Here is an 18,872-nt window from a genome sequence, read left to right as displayed (position 1 = left end):
TATAAATGCACACACATATATATACAATATATATATATATATATATATATATATACAGATAAATATTAATTTAATTTTAATATTAATCATTGATGATCGATGGATATTAAACATAATGTAGTTTTACGATTTATGTATGTATGTACCTTTACGTTCATTCAAAGTATCAAAAACATTTTGACTATGTAAACTATGTAGTTTCATAAAATATAAAATTTAACTCTAATGTGTATTTTGATTATTTTATTTATAAATTTCTTTGAAGATCCGTCAATGTATAGAATACTTTATAAAACTCTCATCAATCTTAAGTATATTATATTAACGTATTTGAAATACTGCGGTATCTCCTAATTTTTTAACGAAAAAAAATTTCTATTCAGAAAGTTCTAAAATTTGCAATACTATAAAGATTGTACTTCGGATTGTAAGCGCAATTTTAAACAAAATTAATTTGATTTAAAACTAAATACAAAATAAACTTTACCGTTTATTTTCAAATATTTATTATATATTATTTAATGTTTCCTTACTTAATTTAATAAAATCTTGGAATTTTCAATAATAATAAATTCTATAATTATGTCACAATATAAATGTTCATATAGAGCAACCAAAGTATCAAAAACAAATTTTAACATAGATTATAATATGTAATATATATTTGATAAAACCGTTCAAAACAAAAAAACATGACTTTTTATATCAAAGTTAGTCAAATATGATACTATTTGTACTATGTATAAAAAATGAAAAATATTCCTGTCGTTAAAACCATCGGAGCTCAACAAGGGAAAAGTTATTCTTTTTTATACCACGATGATTGCTTTTTCTGATCGTATCTCTCGCGTTCGTGATATCTCTATTCTCTTTAAAATAAAGCGTTCAAATATGCTTTGTATATTAAAGTGCAGCGCAACTGAAAAATTCAATGCAAAAAAATTAGCTATATTTTTTTAACTTATACTATTAATATAGCATTAATGTAACATTAATAGGGTAAGATAATACAATTTCGAATCTGACAATTCTGAATGAAATAAAATAATGCAATTTTCGAGGTTCATCTCAAACTAGATAACCCTGATTTTATTATGTGGAGGGTATTAAAAAGAATCAAAAAGAAAAATCAAACTTGAACTTTGAAGATTGTATTCAAATTTTATTTCCTTTAGAATCGTACTAAGTTCGAAATTGTATAACCACCTTTTATCCTATAACATTAATACAGCATAGATATAATAAAACTGTTTTTTCCATATATATTTTGGGAAATATTTTAACAAAAATATATAAAATATATGAAAATCACTTTTTTCGAAGCTGTCAAAGTTGTCTTTTTCTTATACCAAAAGATGCGGAATGTTCGATACGTTAAATCCAATCGAAAAGTCATATTTGCCAAAAAATGGTGTTGACAGTTTTTGCACTGAACCCTTCACTTGTTCTATGAATATTTTTTCGACTGCATTCGTGGAGTACACTATTGTGTCATTCTATCTCTGTCGTTTATTAGATGTAAAACGAAGCTAGAATGACGCAATAATACTGATAATGCGTTCCCCAAAACAACTTATGTATATCGTTATGTATATGTATGTATGTATGTATATACTTACTTAATAAAGATATACATATATGTATGTATATATATATATATATATATATATATATATCTTCATTAAGTTTTATTTCTATTCAAACAATTACAAAGAGAAGTCTCTCTTCCTAAGAAAGATTTCCTACAATATCAATAAAAGATCAAAAAATTATTTCGGGGTTAATAAATTTCAAATTTTAAATGATCTGAAGAACGATCAACATTCTTGTATAATTATATTTTACAATATTATTAATGCTTCCTCTAAAAATATAATTTTCAATATAATTTTTAATATAATTTTATATAATCAAATTGGTAATAATTTAGTTATGAGTTTAATGTTTGATTTTGACTTTACCTAACTGTTATTAGTGATGGGTATCAATTGCATTCGACAAAATATTTGTAATAAGTATCACTTGACCTCACACTGAACAAGCTAACAATAAGCTTTACTGAAGACGAATTCTGTACATTTCTAGAATGGACAGCACTTCTTTATCTGGAACAGCTATTGTTCTACGTGAAAAAAAGAATATATTTTATTAGTTTTTTCAAAGATAAATATAATCAAAAGTGACCATTCAAGCTTTACTATTCACCATCAATTTTGGTAACGTATTTTATTTATAAAGCTAAAAATCAATCGTTACAAATTGGCACATATTGAGCAATGTACCCACAGACAGATCAATATTTTACGGGTTGAACAATATATTTCAAAGAACTTTTGATTGACATATATACTATACATATACTACATAAATCCTCAATATTGCTTTCAAATTATCAATAATATTGTGCAATGTCAAATATTTCATAATATTGATTGTTTAGGGGTCGCTTATAATAAAATTAAAAAACCGAATTAGTTTACTAAAAATTTCCTTTTTATAAACATTCTACGCTGTTTTTATAAATACAACTGTTTTTACAAATAAAAACCACATTCTCCTGTTAAAAAATTTTATAATAATTCAATCATAAAACAATTAGTGATTGAATATATTCTGAAATTCAATCGACAATGGTTGTGCTATATAGAATTTAAAAAGATTAATGCATTTTATTATCAATATTTCCACTTTATTTATAATAACTTCCATTTGTTGATTTTTTCACCCCTAAATTTCTTTGCCTGCACAATAAATAAGGTCAGAATCAAAAGAAATATGTTTGCTCTCTTTATTCGCCCTTGTTTGCGTGCTCCTTAATAAGAGCCATTTCGCGCGTCGCAGGACCTTGCAGTCACAGCTTATTTAGCCAGCTGTAAAAACAGATCACATTTCCGTGCTAAAACTAACTTGTGCGAAAGCTGATTCACGCTGCACAAAGTAACTATATCGCTGGATTTGTCTCCTGATTCCACTTTTCAAGTCAACAGCGAGAAACAAATCCTATTTTTGTCATCATTTTAAACAAACAAGATATTTCAATATACACATAAGTCGGCAAATACTAACTAATTGGTCTTATTTATTATAAAAATAAGATATAAAAAACAAATAAATATTTAAAAATAACGGTCAAATGAGAGAGTGATTCCGTAGAAATCATTGTGTAATCTTATAAAAGATATATTCATATAATATCTTCATTAACTTGGTTACAATGAGCTCGAACGTTTCGAACTATCTTCAGCGAAATAAAAACGGTAGATATAAAAATAAAAAACCGCATTAGAAAAATAAGATAAATAGAAGAAGAAACATTTTCGATGTTTATTAAAATCACCTTATATATTCTTTAGATATTTTTGTTTATTTAGAAGTATTATATTAACCAAAATGTAATTGTCTCTTTATTTTTTCTTCTTAATCCGTAATATTCATAATACGTGAAAATATTATGCTCTTATAAAACTCTTAGAGCTATCACACACAAAATGACATAAGCTGCATAAGATCGCTGAACCAATGATCGTTCAACAAAAAGACGCCATATTGATTTGGATAAGATGTTCATTGATCTAGTGATCTTATGCTATTACTTATGCAGCTTATGTCATTTCGTATGTGATGATTTAGGCTAGTTACTGCATAGTGTTTTCTTTAATTTTGGGATGTAATGGATTCTGTTCATCGCCTATCTCATTTTTAGACATTCAATTTGTATAAACGAGAATATCAAAAGCTCAAAAGTGTTAATACTCTACTAAATTATTATTCATAAATTATGGATAAGAGTTTAATATTACATAAAATGTCTTGAAAATCTTGTATAATTTGCTTGTTGAAAATACTATGCTCTTTGAGGAAATTCTTCAAAAGCTGACTTTCTTCTTTGGTAGTTCCATATTTAATCTTGAGATATAACGGATTAAAACTCTGTGTTGCAGTATTTTACAATGTCGAGCTAGTTATGTGAAATAATGAAGCTCGCAGGAGGATTGAGAGGAACGGACAAAAGGCCGATGAGTTTCGGTGTATTTTAGCAAAAGAGCGGAAAGGACCGTGTGAGAAGAGTCATGCGGCAAAGTAATTTCATCCTCACACACGGAAGCGGAAACGCACGAGCTGGAATCGCGCTACGGCACATAATGAAACGGCACTGTGCAGTGCATCCGAATTTCCGAAAGTTTATTCCGTTCGTTGCTCTACGACCCATTGCAGTTGCAACGAAACCAGATTGTGACACGCGAGTTTTGCGCTTATCTTTTCCTTTTTCCTTTAAATCTATTTTATTACTTTTTTTCATGTCGTTGACAATGCAATGATGTCTGATTTGTGCATTTCACGTGATGGAAATGAAAGAAATATAATAGATACACACACAAAGTTCTCAGAAATCCTATTTAAATAAATAAATAATCATTGTACACATTCACGTCGAGTAATGTGTGAGTTTGCAAAAATATATTTTATGAAACAGGATGAGAGAACAGAGAGATGGTTTAAATTTACTGTCACATCTTCTTTGGATATAATTGCAATTTAGATTGGCAAAAGATTAGCAATTAGTTAAACATTAAAATATTTATAATATTTATATTATAAGTAATTAAAAATCAAAGAACTTTTTAATAATTATAACAAATTAATATCTTTAATTTAATTAAATGCTATAGTTCGGGAACAGTATATCATAGACATTTTAAGAATTTATAAGTTCATTTTGATGGACAGCAAATAAATATACAAAACATGTACAGATTTTTTCAGAATACGGCAACAAGTTACATAGAATAGTTAATATAATATTACAAAGTTATAAGAGAAAGGATATTCAAATCCTCCTCAAAATTTAAAATCACCTTGTCTTTAATTTATATTCGAAAATCGTAAATTATTTTTTGATCAATTTCGTTGCAAACTGACATAAAAATGAAGATCTATCGTAAAACGATGCGAATGGTTTCCTATCGAACTAAACACAATTGATGTCCGCGATTGACCTTAAACCACGGAAGCAGTATTTTTTCATTAAGTTAACTTTTCCACGATTTTTCCCTTTATTAATTTGAAAAAAATGTTTCGCTGATGTCATTGTTATAACTTTGCCATAAAACGATGTATTATGTAAGTTGCTCATTCATTCACGAAAAGGACAAGATTGATAGCCGAAAAAATAATGATCACCACAGGATTGCAAGTACTACAATAATAGATGTAAGGAGAGTTTTGATTTGAGTAGCGAAAAGAAGATATGTAACAACGTCGCTCTATCCGGGTTTGTTCTGTCCTACTTCGTTTCTGGAGGAACGGCTTTTGTTCACTCTTGCCTGCCGATTCCCCTCTGGATCGGATCAGATTACCAGCCACGCTGAGGCGCTTTATCCCGAGCAATGCGGGTTTCCATTGCACCAAATCGGCGACGTAACGGGATTGAGGGTAACGACGGGCGATGCAATACCGACTTCGTACGCTCCCACGTTTTGTTCTCCTTTCCTTTCCCTCATCCTTCGCCTCATCTGTCCTTTTCTTGGTTTAACATACGATCCAACCGGCCTCCTTCGTTTCTCTTTGGCATTGAACGATTTTGTACCCGAATAGGATTCTCTTGCGGCAGGGTTGCGAAAAGGGATGCAAGCAAACGATCCTTCAATTTACCCTCTTTTTGGGTCGAGTTTTTAGTTCACACGCGCGAAACGTTTTGCACGTGTGAACTTTGCGCGGCCTGAGTGCGAATTCTGCTCGGATTAATTAAGCTTGTACGAGGTTGAGCTTACTGTGCACCATAGATGAAGCGATGAATATTTCAAGTTGGTATTCCAACAGGTAGCGGCTAATGCTGAAGTAGAAGGTTTCACGTGTCCAACCCTTGTCTTCTATGACATTGGGTCGTTATTAAAGTTTGTAAATTTATTAAACTTGTAGATTAAGTTTATTACACAATTTATATTAAAAATGTATTTATTGTTGTATTTATTATTGCTATTATAATTATAAATTGCTATTTCTTTCGTCGAAATTAAAGAATTTTAATCAAAATTTATTACTCCGAATATTGATCAATTTAATTGATTAGAAAATTAAATTCTTCTAACCCAAAAATTAAAAATATAACCTGATTAATTATTTTATTAAAATATTATAAAGTAAAATATTATAATATAAAAAAAGTAAAATTACGATATAAAAATATCTGATTACATGTACCTGTAGTTTATTTATTTCTTTTTGCACATTGCAACGTTGTTACGGTTTTATAAAGTTTCGTAAAAGTGTATCCATCAAAGGAACATAGAGCAACATTTGTGTTTCTATAAAAGTTGCCTGTTTCTGAAAAAGTTTCAGTACGTTTTTCGATATTCTGTATGCTCATTACCGCCAGAAATAGAAATATAAATTGCCTGTTTTCGTATAGAAGTAGTATAGGCAACAACGGACAACATTCTGTTTCTAGAACTTCTGTTGCTTCAATAACATATCATGCGCATCATGCGCTTTACGGAATGCAGCTTTTATTGGTCTGGCAAATACAATAGTTGTGGAAACAAATTGTTGTCTCAGTAACTAGAACAAAACTAAAATGTTCCTTTGAACTGAGTTTATTCGGTGGAGACAAATTATTTCTATTAGTTACTATCAATTATTATTATTTCTAGCAACAATAGACAAAAAACAGTTCCTCAATGTTGATCCTTTGGTGAATGAGCACTAAATCTGACTCTTAACTTTAAATGTGTAAGATATACTATATAAATTATATATAGAGGTACGTAAACATTTTGTTGTTGTAAATATCAGACAATTATAAAAACTAAAAAATGACTTACCATTTTCAAAAGAAAATAATAAATTTTAAATTAGACAAATTGATTCAATTTCACTCACCCGTAACAACGACGTTGATTTTCTTAACTAGCGGCGGATGCGTGGCGACTTGGCACTGATACAACCCCGAGTCGCGTGGGTTCGCGTAAAGTATCTGCAGTCTCCAATTGCTAGGATAGCTATGAAATCAGACAAGAAAGGACAAGATGGTAGAAAATGATCTTGAGATTCAGCTGAGAAATAAAAGAGCCACAAAAGATACATGCATCCCCTGACGGCACTGACATAGATACACTTGTAATTTGCAATGTAGTAACTGCAATGGAGGAAAATTGACATTTTATTTCCTAAGAAAGACTTCTGTAATAATACGCTCAACTTCAATGAACGGAAGCAGTAATGTCACGGCGCGAGACTTCATGTTACAACGTGGTCGATTCTGATTTTTACAGCACATAAAACGGCTGATTTAATCCTAGCGAAGGAAGACGAAAGCGAAATTCTTCATCCCTGCGAATGGCGACATCGAATTCGTTCTGACGACAGTAAAAATCAACTGATTGTGAGATGATAATTCAACTCTGACGACGCGATTACGCGGTTGGCTGCCATGAATGATAATGAATTATGATAATGACATTGACAATTTCGCCGCAGAGATTCTCTGATCGCTGAAATCGCGCTGTAATTCCGTGAATTCTTACTTTAAAAGTAATAAAATTATGCTACAAAATAATTCCAACCTCAACTATTGTTTTTTTTCATAAAATTGATACAGATAAATAAAGGAAGTTATGACTTACCGAAAATTAAGACTGATTCTTTGATCGTTGCTATACGGTGTTCTGCCTACTGTCAACAGACGAAAGAAATCCTTATTATGCTGCAACCACGTTACCTGTAAAAAAAAAACAATACTATTATTATCGGTAAATCTTTTCGCCGAACCATCATATATTTATTTTTATTACTATTAGTCTCTTCAAAATTAAATAATCACACAACATTTTTTATACATTTTATTTCATACAATTATTTTAAGATATTTAAAATTTAAATTTTTCAAAGAATTATTATGATTTCCGAAACAAATGCAACGGAAATATATCAAGAGATTACGCGTGCACGCTGGTTGAAAATTAATAATTCCTTTTGCTCTTAGATTTCCAAAAAGACAGCTAACAATTTCTGCGCGAAGCTTCGTGTATGTCAGCAATAAATGTAGACAATTTACGCGAAGCTCGATATTCGCCCAAGGAAGTGTTGATTTAAAGCTCATTTACACGATACGATTATTAAACAATAGTTTGTAGAAATTAAATTATACCAAACTCGTATATCTAACAATTGCTTCTTAAAAGAGCAAGTAGATATAATCACAATTTAATTATTTCGAGTGTACTTTAAAAAACTGCATAAAGAAAGTTAGTTTTCATTAATCCTTTTGTCTCTTATTTTTATATCAAACTTTTTATTAAATTCTAGTCAATTTTTATTTCATTACTGTCAAATATTTAACAGTACGGTAATCATGTTTTTGCCATTTAATCCTTGAGGATCAAAGTTTTCTAAAAAAAGTAATTTATGGAAGATCTTATTTTCTTTAACTTTCTAAAGGTTTTCGGGGTCGCTGAATTTGATTCTAGTTTCAAAATTCTAAAATTCAAATTTTAAAAAATATCCGATTATCGAAAAATTCGATTTTAGGGAATTCTTGGTACTTCCGAATTTAAATGTAGCCTGAAAATATCGAATTTTAAAAGGATAGTAACTTCCATGAAGGAAGCTCTAATGTCACAAGGTTCATAATCAAAGTTTGAATGTTAGTTTGGAAATCAGTGTGCTAACTGTTTACGTATTACTGATGAGTTTCAAATAAGGCAAAACTGAAAACTTGATGTTATATACTTCATAATTAAAAACTCTCTAAAACCAAGTTTTATAATAATCAAATTATTTTTTGAAAATTCTGTCCACCATATTGAATCCATCACTTTGAATTTTTTACTTTTAATTTCAGGTTTAAATAAAATATTATCAAATTACTCCGTATAAGTTATAAAAAAATTAAACAAGAAGTTTACAAAATAAAATAGGGTAACCCAAAACAGAATCGCCGATCTACAGAGTTAAGTAAAAATTTCAAATCATTATCGTAATTTATCTAATTAACTGGACAAAACTGTGATAATTTCGATACGGTTTATAATTGATTTTGTAATTGCTCTAGCAAAACTAAAACCTACATAGTGCAATCTGGTTTTTATGCTGTCTATAGCGATGTTTCCACTATATCCTCTTTCTGCACAAAGTTTTCTCTCGAGATTCGACCTCATACCATACGTGCCAACCGACGCAATAACGGGATATCACAGGACAAGTTATCACGGTTTGTCATCGCAGATAAAAGTCTATCTCGCGAAAACTTAACGTCGACGACGGAAATATTAACCGTCCGGAGGATTTCGTAGATACGCCGAATTATATTATGGAGAACTTTCTGTCGAAGGAGAAACGGAGAAAATGATTTCTGGTATCGCGAATCACGTACAAATCACGATGCGTGTCGAATTAAATTTGTCGTCAAAAAAGTTATCTGGATAAAAGTCAGTGAGTTCAAGAACAGCCGCTGTAATAGTTCTTTAACATGACGAAATTAATAAGAGTTTAACTTTTATTTAAGTTAAAATGGCGTGACGCCAGAAGGAAATAAATCGTGTAAAAGTATCTTTAAAACCAACTAGATGGCTATTATAAATATTAAAAGTACACTTAATATATATGTCAGATTAGATAATAAATTATTCTAATATTACATTTTCTAATTAAATAACACAGTTAAGTATAAACTATTATCTTCATTTCTATTTTAAAAGTTTAAATTAATCTCACGTACGTATAATTCACAACGTATAATATATTTTGTTTTTCTTTTCATTAAAGTATCAAGTTAAAAAAAATTCAGATCTTAATTTAAAAACACACAACGTTTCTAATTTTATTCTTTCTTGATAAACTATTTTCGAGCCGTGTGACACCGTTTTCAGTATAATTACAAATGTACCATGCATTTTGTGTAATAATGCTTATATTATAAAGGAATCATTTTCTCTACTCAAAAAGTCATGATTGTGTGTGCGAGTAAACATTTAATACAAACAAATATTTCCTCGAGTAATCTTTCTCCTCGACGTCTTAAGTAGCCGTTTTACTAAAAGGACTGAAACGACTTGGCAAACGGCATGAGCGATATTTCATAATTAAGTGCCCTTTGAACTATTTGCTATTCTTGGAGCGCGCGGCGCGTTATACTACACGCATATTTCTCGTATACCAACGACCTAGGTGACATTTGCACACACACGTCTCGAATCGGGAGCACTCGTTTTCGTTCCTTGGCATTGCCGTCCCACCGCAATCGGTTTCCCATTACGTATTCCGTGGAATATGAATCCCACGGGAATCTCAAACGCCCGTGTCTCGGAACTTCAAACCGTCCAAGCGTGACGAGGAGCAAATGGACACAGAAATCAAGGAGAAAGGAACAGGGAGATACCGAGAGATAGCACTGATTGAAATGCGAAAACTTTCGTAACGACAAGACAGACGAGATCGTACACGCAGCAGACACTAACAAACGATGTTTGCAATTATAATTTGCGCTTCTGCTTACTCGATGCTGCATCTTTCTTGCTTTACCATCTCGATCATTGCGTTTTCCTCTCGATTCATTATTTAACGGAAAAAAATGCACGATCTTCTTGATTAGACTAACTGAGTTCGCGCAATCTTTCGATTTTCTTTTTCTTAATTTCCTAGGCTTTAATTTCTTTAAGTTTGATAAAATAAAGAAAATTAATTTTAAATTATGGAAATATGGAAAATTTTAAAATCAAATAAAAGGATTATACGAAGATTCGATTATATTATTCCAAGCAGGCCCGACAAGACGGGGAGAAGATTTATTCTTTTTAGCTGAATTTCTTACATAATTTATCTTTCTTTCTTCCTTTTTTCTTTACATTAAAGAAAAAAAGAAAAGAGAGAAAGATGAACTGTACAAAAATCCTAGTATACAAGAGGTGTCAAAGTCTCATTATAAACGCTTTTAATCAGAAAAAAATTTTACTATTTAATAATAATAATTGACCAGTTAAAAGTGAATATTCTGTTTCATGCAAGCGACAACTTGCAATAAAAAAAATTGAATAAAATTTTTATATAAAAAAATCATGACCATTTTGAATTTTTTAAATAATACAATTCAATTTTTTTCGTATTGTAAAGGACTTTTAAACGAATTCAAAGCACTATCAGGAATGTCACTCACGCGTTAAGCATTAAGTGCTAACAATAAGTGTCAAACAAGTGTTACGAACACATGTGTGAATTACTGACTAATCCACTGTCCAACAGAATATAACACAGCGTCAATAGATATTAAAAACGAGCAACGTTTCCTCCATGCTATTCATCGCTTTTGCTGCGTAACGTTCTGGATTATTGCACGACAAACTGTCATCGATGAAATAAAAATATCTGACTCAACGCATCAATTTTTCCTTTATTATTTACCCGTTTGTTATATGACAGGTTGCGGTTTATAAAGTTATAACAAAAATTTGATCATTTTGCCGTTATTTGACATTTTTCTTATAACAGAAGAAAAATTAACAAGATTAACACAGAGAATAAAGCAACTCACCTTTTTATCACCTAACATGCCGATCTTGCAGTCCAACAAAACAATACTGCCGATTCTCGCGGTGACATTTATCTCTCGGTCACCGTCCTCAAAATATGGACCGAATTTTCCGAAAGCGCTATCGACGCTAGGCAAGACGAACTTTCTGCCCGACAATGTCCTGTGAGTGGTTATCTGGAACTGATCACGACCGCGCTCCGTTTCGAGAGTCCTGATCGACGGTTTAATCTCGTAGAAGGCCTTCGTCGACTTGCCGGTCAGCAGCAAGTTATTCGCCGGTCTAGTGTGATTTTTTTTGGTTTCGCTGAGTTTTCTCGTTTCGTCCATGTGACCGACGCTAGTTTTCCCCTGTTGTCGGCTGTCCTGATAGTCTTCCTCCTTCTCATCTGGTGGCGGTACTTGGAATGAGATCGCTCTGATATCTTGCGCATTTTTCTGCTCGCCATATCTCACTTCCGTAACGTCTTCCTCTTTCGCTACCGATATCAGTGTCAACCAGTCATCTTTCGGCTTTTCCATCTTGGAGTCGTTCGTTCCTTGAACATCTTCGTGATCCAGCTTCTTTGCCAGAGCCTCTTCCGCCTGTTCCGAGTTCTCGATCCTCTTCGAGGCGAATATCATTTGATCGTCTATATAATTCTTCGATGCATTCTCGAAATGCGAATCCACCACGGAAACGAGCGAGGGCAAATCCTTTATTGAGTACTCAACCGTAAAAGCGGAAATGACTTCCTCGAGGGCTGTTGTGTCGTTGCCGCGAGACCAGCCGGCGGTTTCGATAGTGCGATTTTTCGCGATTCTCTCGTCGAGGCGTTGATCTTCCTCGTCAAGATGATTAATGCCACGCTCGATGGCGCCATTCTCCGCTTCTACAAGAAGAAAACAAACAATCATATTAACGATAAGTAAGTTAAATCGGAACGGATGTATGCGGATGGTGGGCGGGAAATGTAAGGGTGAACACAGGTTCGTCGGTCGTGTCGAGGGTGAATCGACATGCCGACGAGGCGGAGCGTTCACTGCGCCGAGATTTATGACTTGGAACGGAGTAGGATGATCTCCGGTCGGAGCGAAGATTTAAATGTGAACGTAAGAAGTGTGACTAGGATTTTTATGGGACATTTAAAAGGCTCTTAGAGGAGAGCCAATCAAAATCTCAGATTTAAAAATGTTATAAAGTGAGACAATACATTCGAATCGTTTCATTTGAAAACGACGTAGGTAAGTATGCAAACTCGAATATTACTAAATTCAGTTATACTTTCATTCAACTAACAACCGTATATTTCTGTGACGAAGACACAATACACTCTTAATAACAAAAATTTAATAAGATTATATAATTCGTACAATATTTCTCAATATTTCCTATAATTCTAAGCTATCGTTTCCGTAACATAGAACAAAAGCCGAAAATCTGCGCGACATCCTGTTCACTTGAAAATTCCATGCGACGAAAGCCACGTGATAATAACAACGTGTAATTCCTTTGTGCGCTACACAGCGACACGTATTTTCAGCGAAACAAAAGTGCTGCGGGTTTACTTCCGCAGGAATTTCATTTCGCGACCGTGCGTACCATGATCGTGCTTTTATTTGCGAAAGCGCTGGCAAAGTTTCCGGTATAAGGTTTCGTTTCTCCTGTGGCTTCGATCGCAATCAAAGTCCATGAGAAAACTCGTGATAAACAAGTCTTTTGAAAACTTCACTCGGCACTTTCTGTCATCTAACGAAATTTACTTCAGCGCGATCAACATTTCTCTTTATTGGATTAAAAAACTATTCTATTGTTAACAAAAGTGGACGGCTTTTTTATGGAATAGTTAAAAAGTCCATACACATAGTTCAACTATATTTTTGGACAATTTATTGTAAATCGAAAACTTTATGTTTTCGTCGAGTAAGATCAAACTTACAAAAGAGCCACTTTGTTAGTCATAAAGATACAAAAAAAAGTTTAACGAAAGACTAAACGATGTATGTACACTTAAATAAATAATTATGAGAATATGAAATTCTTCTAAATAAATTTTGTAAGGAAATAAAAATATATTCTACATTTGTATAATTTTTTATATTCAAGTAGAATTAATATCTTGATATATCGTTTTATTCATTTACAGAAACGATCTACAAAAAAGATATATTCGTAATAATAATAAAAACGCTGTAGTGTTATTTATTGTGCAATAAAACCGTATCGTCACGAGCGTAACGTAGATTTGTTGATGTTCTCGTACACGTCGTACGATGTCTGACAATCGTCGCAATCCTATTTACGCAAGTGGATATTGCTCTCACAACAGTAATAGTTGCTATGAATATATAGAGCGATTACCTCACCACTGCTATATAGTATCTGTCCATAGTGAAAAGGAAGAGAATTATAAAATTGCTGTCTACTGTAACTTTTGTCAGAAAATGCTCTATTTCCCTCTATATCTCCCATTTTGTTATTACTCGAAACTACAGGCTTTTATATAGTTCTTTAGGCATTTGTTCTTCAATTTTCTTTACTTCGTGACAAGACGCCACATCAGTTCAGCCTTATCCCTTTCATCTTCGCAACTCTTGCGGAAAATTGAAGATCATCAAATCACCACAGAAAAGGAAGAAAAACGTAGCTACCATGTGCTCTTCAATCTTGTCAAGTCTTTTAACGTTAGTATATTTTAAATAAATACAAATTAATTTTGTCTGTACTAACATCATCAAAAATGTTCCAAAATTATCAAACTGTTAATAATTTGTAAAAATGTTTAACTTGGAAAAAATTAATCACATTATCTTTACTTAAAAAATTATAATATTTCTAATACAAACTAATATTTGTGAGAAAAAAGAAATTTATATTAGCTAAAAAATTCCATGAATATGATTTATAAAAGATATTCAATCAGCAAATGTTCAATTAGAGCAAATCATTTTCCAAATTTTTATAGCTTTCTATAACTTTAAATTAAAATTTATTCCTTGTGTAACTAATGTGTATAAATATTTTTTTTTAGAGCTATTTTTACCTTGACAACCACTATTGCTGTATACAAGTTTGTAAAAATTTCCGAAATCACCGATCCCGCCGATTGTCCGGAAAATGTGCAAACGTCAGCGAGCCGATATATACCGCGATATTTGGCGTTGGCGATCTTGTTTAGACGAATCGATATTGCTAGCCACGCCGATAGCACAGGCTGTAATAACAACAGCAACAGCAACAGCAACAGCAACAGCAACAGCAACAGCAACGACAACGTGACATTCGTTCGTCGTTCGTCGTTCGGAAGCAATTTAGCGCGCGCTTTGCGTCGCGAGTGATCGATCGATCGTGTCGAGCAACGCCGTGTAATTTTGGCTACCGACGACGTTCGTAATGATTTATAAAACGGCAGACGTGTATACAGAGATTTCAGTGGAAAATTCGAAGATCGCTAGATTCTCTGGTGCAATTTTTGCTTGCAGACAAATCAATCTATCACAATTTATTTACTTCGTGCTTTTACTATAGTCAAGCGCCGCATATATTCTTAAGAAAATATATAAAACAATTTATAGAACGGATGTACAATGATTTCTGTGAGAATTCAAGAAATCTTCTGAACAATTCTTTCTTGTAGACAGTTCACTTTATCATCATTTATTTGCTCCATATTTCATATCAACGTTGTACTTAAAAGAAAATATTTTTGAAACTACATATTTTTGAAACCGACATAGAATTTAAATTGTTATTCCAGCACATTCCAATTCTGTTTGATTAATTTCCGATGGTGTTATCAAAGTTGGCATATTAATCTTTGCTTTGTCAGGATTACACGCGTATTACTATTCGTAGCAGTCCGATCTCCGTGAACATGCTCCGAATAACACGTTCTGTGATAACAGATAAGGTGCTCGCTCGTCTCGGGTTTTGCTGCCAATCCGTCCGGGAAAGCTTTTTCTTCAATCTCTCGCGCCCTGAATACAAGCGATTGTGCGAATGATTGATTGCCATCGTACGATACGCCGCGCTGGTGGTGGCCGGAGCTTAAAAGCGCCATTGCTTTAGGAGTGCAAGTGATTCGCGCAAAATTTCGGCTATTAGCCCGGCGCGATACAGCCCACGCCGTAAAATGAAGATACACTTCGCGTTTGTTCCTTGTGATTGATAGCCTTCGAACGGGTCTGTGTAACCGATGCATAAGTAACGTATCATTTTTCATTCGCCGCGTCTGCAAATTTCGCGTCTAATTCCCTTTTCTATCTTCGAGCCGAGCGCGTTTTCAGGCCGCTACGATCGAGCGGACGTGCCGAAGTAACGTGGTGCACCTATCTCTGCACTCTGCAATTTGTCAGCAAGGATTTACGCTTGTCACGTGTGATAGACAAATTCGCGAAACGTGCGAAGAAGGAAATTTCGCAGATTATTCCTGTGGGCGCGACAGATGCAGTCCCAGATGGACGTCGATCTTTGAAGCGTTGAATTAAAAGTAAGTTTTCAGAGTAAAAATCTTGATTCGAAAAAAGACAGATATTTTTACAAGATAATATTAGCAAAAGAGAAATGTTAACTTGTTATAATAATTTTATGATTTTCAATGTAATAATAAATAAAATTCTCTTTTCTTCAAATTTCCATTTATATAATTTTAAACTTATATCTCAAATAATTAAAAATTTAAGATGTTAAATCTTACGAATATATTACTTATTTCTTTATCACTATTTGTTTCTGATACCATTTAGTTTCAAACTTATGTATGTGTTACGTACATAATTTACATCAATTATTATATATTATGTTCAATATTATAAGTACTTTTGTTCTGAATGTCAGTTTCTAGCAAGTATATATAAAATTATATTAATATTGACATAATTTAATGCTATAAATCTATTGCTTATTGTTCGTTCCTTTTACAGAAAAAGAAATATATCACTTAAAATTGGAGTTGTTATGATTCATGGAAATGATAATGCTTTTAGTTGTAAAAAAGCTGGTAACATTAAGCGCAATCTCGTTATCCGGTACTTTCAGGTTTCGTAGGGTGCGCGGAACTGCGTGAAAGGGCATTCGCGTACCAAATGGTGATTGCTAGGAAACGCAAGAAAGTAAATTCCGGTGGGGTTATCTTCGTATAAAGCCTGTATAGAACAACTGGCACGGTAGCTACAGAAGAATTTCGCCCTCTTTATTCTGCCAAGCACGGCCGTTTTCCATTGTTCTCGACGCTTACGGCACAGTTAGACATTCAGGTTAATTAAAAATTCTTGCATCCCCCGTTAAACTGAGACAAACGAATCGTTCATTTGTTCGCAATAATATTCTATCACGAGATTACTCAATCAGAAAAGTATCATAAATTTATCGCAAGCACAGGTTGAATTTATAGTGCGTATAGTAACCTTGACCTTAATTCAATAAAATCATTTGATTCTTAATTAATTTTTATTTTTATTTTTTCAATAATAATAAATAAAATTGCATTAGCCGAATATAAAAGTAATTATAAAAAAGTAGGTACTCAAAATTAAATTAATTTTGAGTAAACAAAACTAATTAATTTAAATTAATTTTTTTAATATATGGTATTAGATTGTATTATAGTAAATTATATAAGTTTTAGCAGGTGTTTTATAAACTAGTATTAAAATTAAAAACGTCACAATGTATATGTATGAGTAAAACTACACAATGAATCGCCTACCTGACGCAGTGACAATAATCATGATAGAGACAATGGCGATGACGCCGAGCACCGAGGCGGTCGGCTGCATTCTCCAACCGGTCATCACGAGGATCCACGCAATCTCAACCCTCAGGAACCTGCTCCATCTCGTTCATCTTCCCTCTAGGCAAAAAAGAGAATATCCTTCTATTAATGATAAAAACCGAATAAATAGTAAAAATACAAATTAATTTTCAGAATTACAATACATATTCGACAAAAAAAGCGATGTAAAGGTAATAAGTTTATTTTAATATATTTCTTGTAATGTGTGTGTGATCACAAATACAGTACATTTTTCTTCTAATTCCAAAGAAAAGAGCAAAATCAAAATATTTAAAACTTTTTATAAAATATAAACATATTTTTAATACATCTTTATGTGTTTGCATTTTTTTCTTTAGAAAAAAAAACATTTTTCTATAGAATAGTGTTCCTAAATTTGTATTATCTCGCTAAAAACAAAATATTTCCAATTAACTTCAGCATAACACAATGAGAACATATTTTTTACATTAAATTATCTTCGCGAGATCGAATACCGAAATCACAAAACTTGTTTTGTTTTAAGGTAGTAGAATTAAAGTTTGTTACAGGATTGAATTTCCAACTAAGTGTTGTTAAAAAAGTGGGGAGGATTGAATTTCCAACTAAGTGTTGTTAAAAAAGTGGGGAGGATTGAATTTCCAACTAAGTGTTGTTAAAAAAGTGAGACGGTAGATATCATAACTTCTACAGCTCAAGTTTTAATCGTCGATTGTAATGGGTACTGTAACAGTAGACAAACTTCCATATCGTTATATTGTTGTAAAAATGCAATGTTATATCTTCTTCTAAGTTACAAATTATAAAATAAAGAAAATGGGAAAATGTAAAAAAAATAATAACGATCTTTTTCTGTGTAATAAGCAATACAAATTATTAGAAATATTTTTTAACATGAGCTTATATAATTATTTAGACACTATACTATTTTAAGTTTTTTAATAAAATGATAAAGATTAATATATAAATTAATAAATATATTATAATAAACATAAAACTATATTTTATATTAATATTATTTATATTAATATTAAGTTCTATTGTAACAACAAAAATTAAAATGTCATGTCTCTATTATTTTGTTTACGATTCTCTATCAATTCTCTCTCCTCTCTCTTTCAACTATTACATCATTTCATAAAATTTAGTTTTAATTAGAAAATAAGCTGTATATCAATACTGTTAATCTTAGTTTCGTAAAATAATACGGAGCAAAAAATAAACAACTTTTTGTGTCATTTATAAATTTGTATAATCAACATGCGATCTATTGTTAACGTCATTATAATTATAATATTTTAATATAAAGATTTTAATATAAAAATTAGTTTCACAACATCAAAATAGCATTTATAAAATTGGACCAATTCATAGGAATTCTTCTAAAAACTAATTCTCAGAAATGTTATCTGAAAATTGTCTACAATTTCATCATATTAATGGATACGAGTGAATAAACTTAGATTACGCAAGTGAATTTACCGCACATACATATGATAGAAAGTACAACACGTAAAAATGATGTTAATAATAAATTAATTTCATCTCTCTTGAAGGGCCTAATTCTCGACATACCCTTTTCTTTCTTTACACACACA

General features: G+C 31.9%; 1 protein-coding gene across 3 annotated transcripts in view; it reads right to left on the bottom strand.

The window, feature by feature from the left end:
• LOC108747614 overlaps positions 1-18,872 on the bottom strand; it is a 253,950-nt gene that overhangs the window by 41,822 nt on the left and 193,256 nt on the right. For all 3 annotated transcript variants that reach the window (XM_018485196.1, XM_018485199.1, XM_018485197.1), the window contains exons 4-7: positions 17,209-17,352; positions 11,525-12,393; positions 7,623-7,717; positions 6,880-6,998 (exon numbers count right to left, since the gene is read on the bottom strand). In XM_018485196.1, coding sequence (XP_018340698.1) covers positions 6,880-6,998; positions 7,623-7,717; positions 11,525-12,393; positions 17,209-17,293 — 1,168 coding nt within the window. In that variant the 5' untranslated portion in view covers positions 17,294-17,352. The remainder of the gene's footprint in view (positions 1-6,879; positions 6,999-7,622; positions 7,718-11,524; positions 12,394-17,208; positions 17,353-18,872) is intronic.

The sequence above is a fragment of the Trachymyrmex septentrionalis genome, unplaced genomic scaffold, assembly GCF_001594115.1.
Source record: "Trachymyrmex septentrionalis isolate Tsep2-gDNA-1 unplaced genomic scaffold, Tsep1.0 scaffold20, whole genome shotgun sequence".
NCBI classification, from domain to species: Eukaryota; Metazoa; Arthropoda; class Insecta; order Hymenoptera; family Formicidae; genus Trachymyrmex; species Trachymyrmex septentrionalis.
This window is presented reverse-complemented; position numbering and strand designations above follow the sequence as displayed.